The sequence below is a fragment of the Pempheris klunzingeri genome, chromosome 1 (assembly GCF_042242105.1).
Source record: "Pempheris klunzingeri isolate RE-2024b chromosome 1, fPemKlu1.hap1, whole genome shotgun sequence".
Lineage (NCBI taxonomy): Eukaryota > Metazoa > Chordata > Actinopteri > Acropomatiformes > Pempheridae > Pempheris > Pempheris klunzingeri.
In genome coordinates, this window is record NC_092012.1 from 34,031,340 (window position 1) to 34,048,474 (window position 17,135).

At 46.9% G+C, this 17,135-nt stretch overlaps 1 protein-coding gene across 1 annotated transcript in view; it reads left to right on the forward strand.

The window, feature by feature from the left end:
• Positions 1 to 3,230: 3,230 nt before the first annotated feature.
• The window catches only part of LOC139204295 (AT-rich interactive domain-containing protein 3B-like), a 48,421-nt gene continuing 34,516 nt past the window's right edge, over positions 3,231 to 17,135 (forward strand). Inside the window, exons 1-2 of the mRNA XM_070834296.1 lie at positions 3,231 to 3,288; positions 4,489 to 5,121. Of these exons, the coding sequence (XP_070690397.1) occupies positions 3,253 to 3,288; positions 4,489 to 5,121 (669 nt within the window). The 5' untranslated portion in view covers positions 3,231 to 3,252. The remainder of the gene's footprint in view (positions 3,289 to 4,488; positions 5,122 to 17,135) is intronic.

Sequence of the window (17,135 nt, forward strand, 5' to 3'; positions counted from 1 at the left end):
GCTAAGCTTTAGAAAACAACTTGAGATGAATGGATCTACATGAATCACTTGTTGTTCTGTGTTTTGGATGAGAGTCCTGATCTGAGTTACATAGTTTTTACTTATTTATCAGTGTTTTTGTTGGAAACACTAAAATGAGTGGTTACAGGTTTAAACCAGTAAATCAGACGTGCAGCATTGAGATATTTGTTGACCAATATTAGTTATTTGTAAACCTTATTTTCACACATTTATTCGTTGTTTGAGTTACAGTGAGTCTGTTCTAAGCAGACTCACACAGATGTGCTGAAAATAGCAAAAAAAAAACACTATTTCTTTTCTTTTTCCACTTTAAAGAAGCGTGTGTGTGTGTGTGTGTGTGTGTGTGTGTGTGTGTGTGTGTGTCCGTCTCCTGTTGCAGTCCGGGTCATATTTTACTATTACGTGTTGGTGTTTGTTTTGAAGCTGTGCATTAACAAAAAAAAGTCCAATATCAGAGCAAGTGAAGGTGATCACTTTCTCAGGAGGTGGTTTTTTTTATTTTTTTTATTTTGGTGTTTGTGTGTGTGAGTGAGTGAGTGAGTGTGCAGCTAGAAAGTAATTTGCCTTTCACACACGTTTGTAAAATAAAATGAAGTTGCACAACAGCTGTACGGAGGTGTTCAGTCAGGATGAATGTGTGGCTGCTGCTGTCCTTACCTGCGGGGCCACATGTTGTCCCTCATGCTGTGATGTTGGTTGTCACGATGCGTAACTCTGCGTCACACAAGTGAATATCATAGCAGATCACCTGCAAGTTCAGGACCGGGAAGAGTGCGAACCTCGGTTTGTACTCGTGTACTGAGTTTGGATTTTGAAATCTTTGCGAGGAAAAGGTGTTTAACATGTTCCATCACTGACACGTTGTCCTAATGTACGCCATCTCCTCACAGCACGCCGTGGTTGTAACGTGGGTGATTTTTAGGAATAAAAGCTGATTCTACGATTACACCTGAGTGTGAGGTAAATTGCTTTAAATGTGACAGCTGAATTTTAAAGTGTGTGTTAAAGCTCTGCACGATGTTTTTCTGTACACTAACATTGCACTTAAGACAGTGGTCAGTAGCAAGTACACTTGACTCACCTGTGCTATGCAACTATTGGGACAATCTGCTTGTTATACAACATTGTGACAATATAGTGTTATTGAATGCAATAACTTAAATGGATATTTTATAACAGTAAACACTAGTCTTTTTTTATTTGATTGTACTGTTTATTGGTTTACAGTATCAAATAAATCTTATCTATACTTTGATGTGTATGCCTGTGATTCTAATCACTAGGAATAGTTTGTGGAAGTGCTCGTGTGAACTGACGGTGAGCTGGTGAAGCGTTTCCTCCACCGGGAGGCAGCGTGGAGCCACGCTGCGCTTCACCCTGAGGTTTGTGTCATGTGGCATTTCATTTAGAGGTTGCATCATAAATCACTGTCATGTAGAGTTCAGATGAAGGTGCGATTCTTTGTTGCGCAAGAGTTTGGGAAGCTCAGACCAGTCTCCACTGCAAGAAAGACACATTTCCAACCGTGCAGTTTGATTTTTAAAACATATATATGTATATTCACTCACGGCATCCATGTCATTTATAAATAAACAGCATATTTACAGGTGAATACATTGTACTGACACTCTATATCAATGTGAAAGCTTTGAAACACAGAGAATATAAGTCAGCAAAGTGTTGAAGTACAAAGTTGAGGTATTTGTACTTTATACTCGAGCACATCTCAGAGGGGCTTATTGTGTTTTTTACTCCACCATGTTTATCTGACAGCTTCACTGACTCTAGATTAATGATAATCAATGATGTGTTGTTACCAGCAGCAGATAAAGTTTATGACTATATGTACTATCATTCCCCAGCTATGGCATGAAAGTGATTAATGATTAATAGTTAGAATCCAATAACATATTAACTCTGATTCTGAAATGGACCAGAGTGCATCATGAGTGTTTTAAGTGCTATAAGCAGTTACTTTGGGCAGAGAGACCACAACTGTGTTAAAATTCAATTTCCCAAACAGAATTAAAGGCTCAGAGACGAGTGAAATGGACAATTTGTTATTCAAACAGTGTCTGCACCAGACTTTAAACTACGTTTTCAGCTATTTGATATAAATGTACAATCCAACGGTTGCTTCGTGTGCTGAATCATCTTGGTCCTGTTGAGTCCTTCCTGACATCTGACACGTGAAGACAGGTGAGATAAACACCAACATGTGCATCAAGCTTTGACCAGATCGAGCAGAGGGCCCAGAGAAGGAGCTCTCCCAGGGTTTGGACTGTGCTCTTCAGAGACCCTGCTGCTGCTAATGGGTCCCACTTTGGTCTTCATGTGTGTATTTGTACACGATGTGTGCTTAAACTAATATTTACATTACACAGAGCCACGGGAGGTGGAGCTAAGACCATTAATCCATCCAACTATTAGATTAATCACCAACTGTTCTGATAATCAAACAGTCAGACTTCTCTGTTCTTCTCTGTGAATACTTTCTGGTTTCCAGAATATCAAAACAAGACATTTGAGGACACCGATCAACATTTAGCACCAGTTTCATCATCGCTAATGAAAATAACGGCCTGTAGGTGCAGTGGTGTCGCGGGGCCCCCGCTAACCCAGGCCTCCAAAAGCCTTTTGCTGCCCCTGCTGATAATTTAATACTTCTAACTCCCTCAGATGTTGAACGCAGCCTGCAGCAGAGTATTTGCACCCTGCGGTATTAGTACGAGACCTAATTACCAGCACTTGTACTTGCTCCCCCACCCCTGATGATGGCTTTGGGTGCCTCTGATGGGGGAAACTGTGCAGGGCTGTGGACTTGTTGCTGTCGCTGGGCGGGTCCAACGCCGCTGTGCGCCATGTGGGGGTGTCAACTGGAGGGGAGGAAGAAAAAAAAAGAAAAGAAAAGCGACTGAAGGGAGTTACCTCGGCGCTCCGCGAGACATGAGATCGGGCTATTTTGCAGCCGTTCCCCTTTTCCATTAAAGACGAAAATCAGGGCGAGCAGCGGGGGAAAGCCGCGGAGAGACACCGCCACGTCAGGGAGAGCTGAGCCCCGGAGAGAGAGCGCGCAGAGCGGGTTTGTGCAGGCGGATCAGTCGCTGTTTTCTGCGGAGCGGTGCGCGCACAGCAGCCTCCCCCCCCCTCCCCTCCTGCTCTCCGTGCGTGTGTTTACAAGTGTTTGAACGAGTGCCACGACCGAAGGAGGATAAAGTCGAGGAAGGAGGGATGGTGGACAATTCAGGCAGCAGCAAGGCACAAATGGTGAGTGGGGTAGGGGGGTGGGTCGGTGGGGGGTCCCGCTGGGTGTCTGCGGCTGGAGGTCCGTGTGGAGCTGGAAACCCTCCGGAACAGACGGACCGCCCGGAGTTAGCTAGCTTACCCGGAGCGTTTGCCCTCACAAACGGGGAGAAAACTTCCGCAGCTAGTCCGACCTGCGTGGTAGGACACTTTTCTCATGTTTCCCGACCCCCCAGCAGCGCTGGTGGGGGGGATCTTACGTGGATTTCAGCGCGTAATCAGGCGAGTTTGTGCGGTAACGTGTCGGTGCGTCAGCTAGCCTAATGCGGAAAAGGTGCGCGATCATTTGCAGCACTTTTAGCCGATGTGTTCACCCAGCTGGAGGTCAGGGTGAGCTCCTGGGTGAGCTCCAGCTCCAGGGTGAGCTCCTGGGTGAGCTCCAGGGTGAGCTCCAGCTCCAGGGTGAGCTCCTCTCCCTTCAGCTGCAGAGGTTCTGCATGCAGGCCGGGAAAGGTGCTGGACACCCCTGGACATGCTTCAGTCCAACACAGCGCCTCAAAGTTTAATTGCATTCATGTGATTTAGTGATATCTCATAAGACATAAGTAAGTCACCTTTTAGATAAAAGAAATGAGACAGAAGTAAGAAAAGGCTTCATTAGTTTGACCATAAGACAGTTTAAGGTTTGAGTTTGGAACATATTTGAGATGAATAGTCACCTCAGTAAAACAGCAGTGACTCACATTTTGCTCTTAATCATGTAAGAGTGAGATTTTATCATGAAAAACCACCACAAGAGCTCAGAGCAGCACTTAAAGTGGTTCACCAGCAGCTTCCTTCTTTAATCTTCTGGTCAGAGCGACTGGATCTGGATCACTTTGTCTATTTTTAAGGTAATAAAACCTTTAAAGTGCTTCAGGCCTGTTTGAGTAACGAGTCCTGATTCGTCGCTTCATTGTCTCAGCGTCTACACTCTCAGCTCTCTGAGCCTGGATGTAAAGGTTCATACACACAGTTTCTACACAGCTTCGAGGAGGTTTCACTTTTTCTTTAACCACATGAAAATGACGTGATGGTCCATGTTTGTGATTTATGTTTGAATCGTGCGTCTCTTTCGGAGGAGATGCTCACACGCCTCTTTTCATCCCGTATAATGCAATAAAGGGGAAATTAGATTCCCAGTTTCTGGTAGGTGATCCGTGACTCCCTCTCTTCCTCCCACAGCCCAGCATGTCTCAGGAGCCTGGTGTGGCCTTTCCTCAGAGCAGCTCCACGGGGGGCATGAAGCTGGAGGCAGTGATGGAGCAGCTCCAGCGCCAGCAGCAGGCCCGACTCGAAATGGAGCGCAAGGAGCGGAAGCTGCGAGAGGCCCACATCATGTACGCTCAGCAGGTCGCCGCCCAGCAGGCCATCCTGGCGGCCGCCCGGGCTTCTGGGGCCAGCTTCATGGGCAAAGGCCTGGCCGGAGGGGTCCCCGGTGGCGGGCTGCCTCCCCGGGTGTCCAATCAGAGCAGTGTGGACTCGGAAAGAGAGGACGATGAGGACAGAGGCCGGGATTCTGGGGATGAGGATGACGACAATGAGATGATGGAGGGGGACGAGGGCAGCGAGGAGGACGAGGGAAGTGCCAGTGGTCTGGAGTTCCTCCGCAAGCAGACCCTCGCTCTGCAGCAGAGCGCCTCGCGCATCCCGCCCCGTCCCTTTGGCAGTTACTCTGCATCGGCCCCCCAGAGGGCTGCGTCCCCACCTGTCAGAGTGAAGCAGGAGCCCGACGAGGGCCTCTCTCCTGCGGGGCCTCACTCCGCTACCTCTCCTAACGGACAGGCCGACTGGGGCTTCGATGACCACTTCAGACAGGTTAGTGCTTCCTCCTCATTACACCACGTCTGCTTTGGTCTTTTCCAAACTGTGTCCAGAACAACGGTGCCGCTCAAGGTTTCCCTCCTCCGATCCTAACTCGTCTTGAAACATTAAATTGATAAGAGTCGACACAAAGGCGGGTAATTATTAAAGACCATAGTTCACTGTGACCCAAAGCAGTAAGGCCTCTCGCTGCTCACCACCCTCCCCGTGAGCGTTTGATTTGTGAGTGCAGCCCCCTGCTGCCAGACTGCTTGTGAGACACTTCAAATCTCTGTGGACGGTTGACCGCCGATTGGCTTTTGTGGCTAAAAATCCTCCTAAGTGAGTCCTGGCAGAGGGCCAGGCTGGGGTGCTGTGTGGCGTGTTCACACTCACTAGTTCTCTCGCTCTACACTCTCCGCCTGTCTCTCTCTGTGTGTGTGTGTGTGTGTGTGTGTGTGTCGCTCTCTGCCCCTCTTGGCGCTTTACTCAGGCTCTGGTTTGGCTCTGGTCCAGGTAGCGGAGTCAGGCGGGGCAGGGCTGCCGCTGCGAGGCTGTGGGTGGTTGGCCGGGTCAGCACAAGGATTTTGGGTGGGTGGAAAGGTTGGATGTAGTACACAGTAGCAATCTGGCCCCCGCCCCCTCCACCACTCCGAGAGTTTCGGCTGTGTGCCAAGTGCACTTTCCCTGGAAGGTAAATATTGCCTCAGCACTGTGTTACAAAACGCTGGAATGCCAACTGGGAACCGAGCCGAGCTACATGTGGTTTAGCATCATAGCGCGGGACATAGCGAGTTAAGTTAGCAGCTTGTGGGGGATATAAAAAGCCCCAGTTGCGCAAGAGTGGGCTGTTTCACAGAACATATCCCAGCTTTAACAGTGGGCCGAGGGTGCTGGACTATCATGTGTCTGGATTTTATTACTGTCTATTTAAAGGCAAATGTCTTTGAATGGTGCTTCTCTAGACCACGTTCCCGGTGTGGGGAAGGCAGTAGTACGGGGGTGGGAGCGGGGACAGCGCTACATGCATTTCTATTATTATCGTTTATTAACTGGAGCCTCTGCCCTCACGGGGTTTTGGGAGGGGGGGCTGCTGGAGATGATTAAAAACATCACTCTGGTGGATATGAACGCTGTATGAAATGACATGGAGTTTGGCTGCATTGTTTGTGCTGCCTATTGTTTCCAGAGGTGTCAGAGAGAGCGGAGCAGCATTATTCTGCAAGGTTGCCAGGCTTTGTGTGACCATTGTCAGAACAGAAGATCACAGCAGCAAAGTTGTAGCTGACCAGTGGCCTATCTGTGGCCTGGTGTCTTTTATTAGGAGAGGCAGGCTGAGCCTGGGGGTTGGGGGAGGCATTATGGGACGAGAATTGGTCTGGCCTTTTTTTGTTTCCTCTCTTTTATCTTTCCTGTCATTATGTCAGCTCTGCAGTATTTAATGACGGCTCATCTCTTCAGGCAGTTTCAGGTTGCACCGCTGTAGGGGGAGGGGGACAGTGGAGGCAGGGGAACAGTTTTTTTTTTTTTTTTTTTTTGATGTCATTGTCTTCGAGAGGCCACAGACAAGCCTGGCAGATGCCACAAATACCGACCCTGTGATAATGTGGGGAGCGCATTTATTATGTTCTAAGAGCAGTGACAGAGGGGAGATGGGATGACCAGCTTAAAGAGACAAACGTTCAGAAGACCATTTACATTATCACTTACATTTCATGGAGCCAGGGGTGGAGGTGTTTACCTAATGCACCCTGTGAGCCCCCCCTGACAGATACTGCCCGGCTCTTGAGCCAAAGCACAACGTATTTAAATTTGGCCTCTGACGTCGTCCAGAGCAGCTGACGGAGACAAACAGGATGTAATGTCCGTTTAATCTCCATGTTTCGAGCACCTCCCGGCGATAAATGTAGGTGGAGAGGGTGGGAAGAGAGAAGCGTAGCCACGCTTCTCTCTTCCCACCCTCTCCACCTACATTTATTTGACGAAGAAAGATGACAACGAGACTAGGGGTCAGCCCACTCAGGGGACAGTAAGGTGTGGTGGAGCGAGTGAATGTGTGCTTTAGACTTTATCAAGAATCAAGGCTGCAGCCTCCCAGAAACAACACGAAGCCCCCGTGTGTCCTCAGAGTGACTGTGGCTGTGGAGGAAAACAAACATGGCCTCTGTGCTTCCTGACTACAGTCTGGGAGCCGAGCAGGAAAAGGCTAATGTGACAGTGCTGCCTGTGATGCTCATTTCAAGTAGGAAACACCAGAAATATGAAGACATTAAATTCCAGGAATGTAATTGACAGGAGTGTCACAGCTGAGCAGCATGTCTGTTACTGAGGGTGAGCCGTCAGACGGTGCACACCTGAGCCACCTGCCTGCCTCTTTCCTGCTGCCTTCTACACTCTGTTCTGAAGCAGAGGTAATAAAACACGCCTACATTTTTTCAATAAGGGGAGTCGATAAAGAATCTGATCGATAACAGCATTAGTATCAATAAAATTCATCCTTTTGTAGTTGCAGACAACATCCTGCAGACACCCAGAGCCTGCAGGAACTGTGGGAACAGGTAATGTGTCTTGACTGACAACCATTTGACTGGTCGCCTTGTAGTCCGGTAATCCTGGGTGTTTGGGGTGTATGTGAATGGTGAGGGCCTGTACAGGTCAAATGGGGGTGGGCAGACACGGGTAGCCAGTGTTTTCGTGTCAGTGATGTATGTGTGGTGACCTCGGCCGCGTCCTAAACAGCAGAGTAAATAATTGTCAAACAAGGGGATGGACAAAGGCGTCGCGTGGAGGGAGAGCCGGGGCGGGCAGCGGGCCGGCCTCAGCGCTCTGGCCTCCACCGCAGTGGGACAGAGGCTGCGTGACCCCTGTAATCCACCCCCACCCCTCCCGCTCACACACACACACACACACACACACACATAGACTCCTCCGCTCCTTGTGATAATCTCTGTGTGATTGATAGAGTTTTAATCATGCCCGCAGAACACAGATTGTGTCTTGCGTCTTGCTGGTGACAGCGTGTCACTCGGATTGGCTGGACTTTATAACGGAGACGCGTCGTGTGCCGTACTGCGGGGGGGGGGTCTGTGAGCGCAGTGGCCTGGTTCCACAGGTTTACAGGTTTTACGTTGATGTGCAACTCTGTCGGACAGACGAGCGAAAACATGTCTGCATCCGCAAAGAGCTGCATCCATCGGACACATTGGTGGCCACATTTGAATTGTTTCTTATGGGATGTTTGTAATTGTATCCCATCATTCAATGAAGAATGAATTTTATGAGGAACACTTTGGTTCTCCCTTTCGCTGCCACATGGGCTAAGCCACTGTTACGCTGCCTTCTCACTGTTATTCCCCCTCGCCTGTAAAACGTACTTGGACAGAACAGTTTTTGCCTCTGATGTGGCAGCGTAGGTAGTAACAGAACCGTGTCGGCGTCTGTGTGTAAGACGGGATGGGACCAGCACCGTTGTGTTACACGTTACAAGCCAGTTGGATGGTGAGTCTTCTTTAGAGGCTCCAGACAGATCGGAGACGTTTTAGATTTGGAAAAAGATATAAAAGTGTGTTGTTTCCAGTAAATCAGTGCAAAAGCAGCACTCTTGTTTGTCTGGATCGAACAGGAAAGGTCTACGACTTGAACAAAGGATGCAGATTTGAAACAGGACCGGCAGACACCGACCTGTTTTCTGGGGGTAACTGGGCATCTGTTGCTGCCGAGCCCTGACCTCCTCTGCCACCCTTCTTCTCCTGCTGCTCAGGCACTAAAGCTTGTCTGTCGAGCCAGCGCTGTTGCATAATTTAGCTGTCGCCCCAGCAACGCATCAGCCAGGAAGTGAGGAGCTGCAGTGCAGAGATCAATAAGGATTGTGTGTGAGCTCTTAGCGGCAGGAACGTTTGGCCTCGTTTTATGGTTCATTTATGATAAATGAGGAGCACATTGTATCTAGCAAATGGACGCCAGTTTTCATCCTGACAGCGGAGTGGGGATCAAACTCTACCCCGCCGCGTCCGGCCCCCGCCGCTGTGCTGATGGTAAGTCCGCTGGAGGCCTCACTGCCCGCTGCTCACGCCGTTAACGCCAGCCTGGCCCGGTTTCTGCTGTCTGACGACTATGTTGGCGTCTCGCATGCCGTAGCTGTCAGAGGGTTTTAAATGGTGTACTTAGTCTTATTCTGTTTACTGGACTTCCTGTTAGCTGATGTAATAAGGCTGGAATTACCGTCTGACCCCTGTTTGTACAAACCGCCTGCAAATGGAGGTCATTCAGATGAGAAATAATGAGGAAGGCTGAGGTCCATTAAAACATAGTCGTAGTGCTTGTTCAACACAAGAAGCTCTGCTTTAATGACCACTGTTGTCTCCGCCGTGCTCCAACTGTTGAGCCACACGGGGAATTGAAACCGGTTTCCTTGTGCTACACACAGCGACAACAACGTGTGAACGTGACAGATGTGGTTCGTCAGTGTCAGGGAATATTAAACTGTAAATGAAACTGTTCTAAGTTCCCCTCTTTCCTTCTTACCTGTGTTCCTTTTCGTGCTCATTTCATCATTTAATGTCTTTAAAGTGTGACCAGGCTCTTTGTGACTACACGACTACAGAATTATATTACTAATGACTTTTGTGATGAATGGCCCGGACGTTAAATGGTTAACCTAATTTCTGAATGCGCCCCCTCTTAACGACAGCACCGATCTTGGTCATAGACTGTGTGTAAGGATGGACGGGGGGGGGACAGCTCCCCAAAAGCCGAGTCAAAATCATATACACGTGTCCGCAGGCGCCGGCCTTACTGCGGCGGCTCTTTGCTGTGATACGTCAGCGTGGCCGCCATACTGGACCGGGACAGACTGGCCTGTAAACACGTGCGAGTAGGCGAGAGAGTTCTGTTTTTTCTGTAACTGGGATGTTTTGGCTTCATTATTGTAGAGCAGGAGGGAGACACAGTGTCCATCTTAACATAAAGTGTGTGGAGACGAGTCATAAAGTCATAAGTAAATGAGCCACGTGCAGATTACTCTGACCAAAGGTGTCTGATTTAATGGCAGGTGTTCATGTCATACATCTGTTCAACTGAAACAACTCCCTTATTAATATGATACCAATAATGAATATGACATAAATGTTCATTTCCCGCTTGGTAAACTGAAAGAGGAATAAAAGCACTTTTAGATTTGCTTTTCTTTCTATTAAACTGTGTAAACGCTCTTTTCTCGTGGTGGGTTTTGTTTTTCAGTTTTAACAGAGTGAGGTGAGGTGTTTACACATTCACTCATACGGTTCTTCTGGTATTTCTTAGTTTATGTTCGCAGCTCGGTGCCGAGCGATCGGCGCTTTGCCTCATTGGCGGCAGGCCTCGGCCCGCTGGGATAGATGGAGGTGATCGGGCTCTTAGCTCTGGATTGTCCGTTCTTAATGGCGTTTTTCTGATTGATGCCGCTCTGTGCTTAATGCAGCCCGACTGTTATGGCTACGGCTGAATTTGTGTCAGGATGGAAACAAATAAGGGTTCACAACGGCACAATTAGTGCTGCGTAATTATATTTTCTACTTCCAGTTTCCAGTAGAGTTTATGTATTGGCAACATTGGAACATTTAACTCAATTTAAATGGTCCGTCTTTAAAAATGGCTACACATGAAAGGTCAGAAGTGGAACTAGAAAATGTCCTCAAGCCATAAAATGTATTCTCACACTATCTCTCTTAGTAGCCTAGTTTAATTGTGACATATTCATTTAAAATGTCATGTGTTTTGCTGCTTTTGGCCCCCATCCCCACCAAGCTGGTGACATCAGGCAACTATTTTCATTACTGCGCAATTGGTTTGAGTAGTTTTTAAATTAAAAATCCTCCGATTTCAGCTTCTCAGATGTGAACACTTTGTGGAATATTTAGTCCTTTTCTGACAGTAACCTGAATATCTTTTGGTTCGTGGACAAAAAAAAGGAGTTTGACGCCACCTCTGGCTTTGGGAAACACTGATTGACATTTTACAACTAAGCGATTGATCAGGAAAATGATTGACAGATTAATCAGCCACCAAATATGAATCTGTGTCAATGTAAAATCTCCAGTATCACGTGGTGTTATGTATTGTCATGTGCTTCGGTGAGCCCAAACTTGCTCATCTGAGATTTTAATTTCGTTTTTATGTTTTTCTTGTGGGTGGCAAACGTCTATCTAACCACCCTGGAAAGTCGGCCTGGGTGGGACTTTTCTCACATGCTAATGTCAGTTCAAGATTTATCTGAATTTGTGCGGTGGGGTTAAAGTGGAATCATGCCGGCATAGACCAAGTTTCATTTTGTGCTGACCTGCTCTTAACAGCCAAGTGAGGACGATTCCCCGTGCCCAGAAATAGAGGTATTGAATGTAGTAGGGAGATGGAGGGGGTAGGGAGAGGGGGGAGGAGATGCTGTGGAGGGAGAAGAGGGGTTAGTGGTCTGGCTCAACACACAACACTGCCCCACCCAGAGGAAACATTCCAGACGGCATTAAAGAGTTAACTCTTCAAACAGTGAACATTCCCACCGGGGGCTCCCGACAAGAGACGGGGGGTTTGATGGGGGTGGGTGGGTGCGTGTCCCTGTTGTAGTAGGGCCTCTGATTGGTGATCTTTCAATTCATTTCACTCAGTGTCGCAGGGGCTGTAAAAGAAAAAAGCCAAAGGGCCTGAATGGGAGGAGGTGAGTGGGAGGGCCCGCTGGTGCAGGCAGAAACACTTTTTTTTTATTTGTCTGAGTCCCAAAGGGCACATCTGCTGCTGGCAGACAGGAGGAGGCTTCCCGCGGTGGGACCTGTCCCCTCCGCTCGGCCACACCATCGCCTGGACAAACACAACACCCGTCCGTCATGATGACTCTGTCACCCACTCACAAGACCGCGGGATCAAGATCATTTAAAGAAGAACTGCAGTGTTTTTCAACCCGGGCCTATTTTACATACTTTGGGTTTTAACTGATTAGTGGAAGTATTGGTCCAGTAGATCACCTCAGCCGGCAGCCGCAAAGCCTTTGGGGCAACTGCACCCAATCAAAGTACAACTACTCAAAGGGGCTCAGATTTGACCAGAAACTGATGTTAAATCTCTCTTCAAACACACCAGACTCCCCTGACAAACACACAGGAGTTGCTGGTGTAGTTTCTGTGACTGTAAGATGTGTAAGATCGGATCCAAACCACCTCTTTAAAACACAATTGAGGCAGCAGTAGACCAGCAACTCCTGTTTTCTGCGAGGTAAAATCCCTGTTTTAGTGAATGTAGTCTGGTGTGTGTGCTGTTTGTGGTTAAACCAAAAGGATCTTCCAGGTCTCTCTCTGTAGGGATCCTTTCCATAATGCTGTCACACACTTAGAACAACAATCTGAGCCTGTCAGTGGATCAAACAAGCTCTTTTAGTGGATGTGCCTGGTAGATCACACCACAATTACGCTGCAAACAGCTGCTGGCTGCTGGCTGAGGTGATCTGCTGGACCAATTCTAACATTTGTTGTTCTTATCAGACACCAAAACATGTTAGACGGGGCTCAGGTTTGAAAATACAGATGTTGTTCTCTGTAGCCGTGGATTCACGCTCCTGCATACTGGAGAGGATCGGTGATCTCCATCAGAGATGAGGAACAGTTTACATGTTTGAACTCCACAATGTTAATGTGGGTGAAATATAAGAAGCTGGAGCTCTGTGATCTCATGGCCTCCAAATACTTGGCTCCCTCCTTGTCAAAGTGTTTGTCACAATATCACATGAGCAAATTAAAATGTTCACCAGAATTTTCAGAATTTACAAGTGACAGGTGTAATTCTGTCATAGATCATATGGTGACCTTCTTCAGAGAGACAGGAAATGCATCTGCTGTGATGGTGAAGTACCCGTTTCCTCTGTGGTTTCATTATGTATATGCTCAAGTGGGCTGTATTGTGGACATGTTTGTGTAAAGTTGTGCCCCTTGAAGTGTGAGTGTTGCACACGGCCGTTTACATCCCTCCTCTCAGGTTTAGTTTGTTCTGCCTCCCTCGACAAACCCATTTGGTTGTGTTGTGCCAGGTGCACCCGGTAAGAGCACCAGGTCTTCTCGCTCTTTGTATTTGAGGCGTCTGCCTTTCAGCTGAAATTATCGTTCCTGCAACATCATGCAAATTTAATTTGGACGGCCCCTCCTGCACGTCGTCACTGAGGGCCACGCTGCCCGTCTCCATTTAATTGAATTGAAAGGCAAAAAGTTCTCACATTTAAATGCAAATGGTGCATGTGCATTAGAGTTGTCACACTTTTTTTTTTCCCCCCAAGTCGACCCTGGAGGATTGACTTCCTTGCTTCTAATGGAAACTGAGCTACTGATGCCTGCTGTAATTTGATCAGTTGGTAGTGAAACCACGAGCCCCCCTCCCCACAACGTTGCTGGCTCCATTCGTCCTTTACAACCACTCCCACTCAGCATATCTCAACACCTGCTCTTTAATGAAGGCAAACAGAGAGCGGGGAATAGCCAAATGAAACAAAGACGTCCACCAACCCCTTTGGCAGCTGCAGGGAAATAGAGCCACGGTCATATGACACCGTTGAGCAAAGTCTCCTTGAGTTTTATATAGGCCGACTGCATATAGTGAGATATACAGTACGCATGTATAGTGACTACTGTTCACACTGGGCTGCAGTGACCCTTGGCACAGTGTGTGAGGTCCTGTTGTCCTTGTACCATGTATGATCCCTTATATAAATACTGTGTATTTGACGCGCTGATCGCTTTTTTGCACCACCGCTCACATGATCGATTCATTGCGTTTACTTGCTATTGGAAGGGATTTTGATGATGGTAAACTCAAAATGTAAGAGACGCAACTTAGCTGAGTTTTGCGTAACGAAGCCCTGTCGGACTAAACGTTACACACACACACACACACACACACACACACACAATCTATATAACAATATTTCACAATACAATCGTTACAGGTGTTGTGATGCCGTCATCAGCGCTGATTTGAACTTCGTATCGTTTATGTCTTTCCATCCCTCTGTCAAAGTGTTAGCTTCATTCTCAGAGCTGAAATTAATGATGCTCTTTTGGATATTTTTTTGTAAACAAAACCTCTTATTTCATTTTGCGAAACAAGCCAAACTTCCCAAATGTGAAATGTTAAAAAACAAACCGCTGTACCAGACTTGCATATCTAAGATCCAACATTGGCTGGAGAGCCGAAATAGAAATGTGGTCGCTCTTTTGTCCCAGAAGCTTAAATTTGTGGGACTGTTTAACTGTTATGTCAATAGGTACAGTGCTGAAATCATTCAAGTGTTTTTAGACTCAATCAGCGTTCTTTTAGGTTCCTCGGCTGTTTTTATGAGTCAAGACTTCTGTTCTAAGTAATTATTTGAATCAGAAATCAGCTTTTGTTACTTTTCATGTTACCTCTTGAAGTCACTTCACTGATGTAACCATGAGCAGTGGTTCCTGCTGCTGTAACATCCACATGGTGCAGTTCCCCTGCTCAGTTTATTTAACACTCAGGAGAAAAGATTTTGGATCAGAAGACGTTACTTTAGATGCCTTTGGAGGAAGTTGAGAGAGTTTAGCTGCTCGTCGTGCTGGAAGGAGGTTCAGCTGCTGACACTAGAAGCAGCTTTTGTTTTTGGAACATCATTGTGGACAGAGATCCATCAGCTGACCGGAAGACACAGCTCATTTTCACTATTACATGTAAGTGCGTTAAATGAGGGTTGGGTGCAGATTGGATATGGATTGGCCTTTTATATTGCTATTATTGATCAGACTGCCTGATCCAAAGACCCGTCAGACAGCAGATGTTGAGCTGAGCGGAGGTGAAGAATGAGAGTTGTCTGTGTCAGTGGCTTTCTTGGCTTTGGCTGAGCTCCAGGCTGGTGTCAGGGGCCCGTAGGTGCTAACTATGCCACTGTGTCAAGGCCTTTGGGTAAACACAGCAGCTGACTGGGACCTTCCAAAAAGCCACGCGGAGGAGAAGGGGGTGAAAGAGGTGTGGGAGGCTTTCCTCTCACCACAGCCTGCCTCCTTTTCAGTCTGCACGCTCTTTACGCTGCCTGCCAAAATCACATGTAGTTTATAGCGGCGTGTTGTCCCTCTGCCAAGTCTTCAAACACAAGCTGAGCGTAATCATGTGCTTGTAAGAGGGAGCTACCAGCAGTGGAGGAAGGAAGGAGGAAAAAAACGCTCCTGGCTGCTGCCCAAGAAACGTCACATTACACTAAAAGCAATGTGTTCACAGCTCAGCTTCCAACACTTACATTCTTCATTCAGGGCTGCACATCCTCCAGAGCCGCTCGCTTCCTGAATCACCGTCATCAAGAGAAACCAGCAGTGAGCCGCGACTCTGTCAAAGACACCAGCTGCTAGTGACTGTGAATGTTGTGCACACACAGCCTCATATCGGGGGGGGGGGGGACATTATTCCCACCAGCAGGAGCTCAGTCCTGTTTGTAATACAGTGATTAATTTCCACACAGCGTATCAGAGAGCAGAGGCATGATGAAGAATCTGACTGTCTTTTCTCTTGGATGAAAGCACTCCGAGCTCATAAGAATCACGTGACACTCTGTATGTGTTGTATATTTATATATATAGTAGTGGAATTAAACTGAACAGATGGATGTTTTGATCATGCTGTTATATTTAGAGTGGAGAGTGATGTCTGACCGTGTTTTTATATTAACGTTAGAATGAGCGTGAGCAGCATGAAAACTGTTGGATTCACCTCCTGTACTGAACAAGGTTATTGTAGAGAGCTAAAAGTTGATAAAAAAAAATAGAAAGTAGGTGTGAAAACCATTTTAGTTAACTGAAATAAATATAAACTTTACTGAAAAGATATTGTGGATTTACAAAACTGACTAAAACAAAATAATCTACAGGAAACGTCTTTATTTTCACTCTTTGTCAGGTTGTCAGGTCTTTGTCTGGTCTCTCCAGGTTGTGTAGTGAAAAACACTAAAACTAAACATTTAAAAAAATTAGAAACTAAACCAAAAGGAACCAATCCACTAACTGAAACTAAACTGCTGAATACTAACATTCAAAACTAATTAAAAAAGCTAAGCTAACTACAATAACTCTGCTCCGGCCTCTGAGCTGTAGCTGATCTGGTTAATAGACAATCACGCTGAGAATAGTACTATGGACCATGTCGACTGCAGTCAATAATTTCAAAAGCCACGTTAGTAAATGATTAAAGAGCGGCACAGAAAATTGAATTATTAACAGCGGGGACACCGGTGAATGTGGGTTGTTATAAAAACTATATGTAGCAGCTGGATGGAAATGTGGCTCCATTGTTGAGTGTGATGCAGCCTGCAGTGTAAAATGTTTCCACATAATTATTTCACAACAGGAGTGTAATCATCCCCCCCCGTCCTCATCCTCCTTGTTTCTCAGTGTCTGAAAGGTCCATGATGTGTGTCAGATCTCAAAGCTCTCCTCCAACAAACATACATGTTGATGTGGAAACGCCGTTCAGTAATGTTCGTGGCAGATTTGGGATGCCCCCAACCCCCCCAGCGGAGCCGGCCTTGATTAGCTCGCCATCTGGTCAAACAAAGACATCTCAGGTTTTCCTGCCCTAAATAAATGTGATTAGAAAACCCGAGGAAGCTCCGCGCCGTCAGCTCGGGGAGGATGTGCGGCCACATCATTTGCTTAGAGAGAAAAAAACAAAAAGCAGCAACATTTACCGAACGGCTGAGACGTTAAGTAATGTGCACTTTACACGAGAGAGCACACGTAGAAATGTACAGGCAAATGAGGTCATCTCAGTGTGATTTAATGCATTCTTTGAATAGGTTGGTTGAGACGATAAAGACACGCAGGCTAGCTGCACGGCACAGTGGGTGAATCAGGTTTAAATAGGGGTGTGAGCCATGTCCTGTTCAAACACATGCCTACCTGTAAATCTGCCATTGGAAACACTGTGTTTCTGTCTTTATTGGCTTCACTCATCTCACCAGCTATGTGTTCTGCTGTTGTGTTACTCTCAGTAGTAGAACTCTGTTTGCTCTG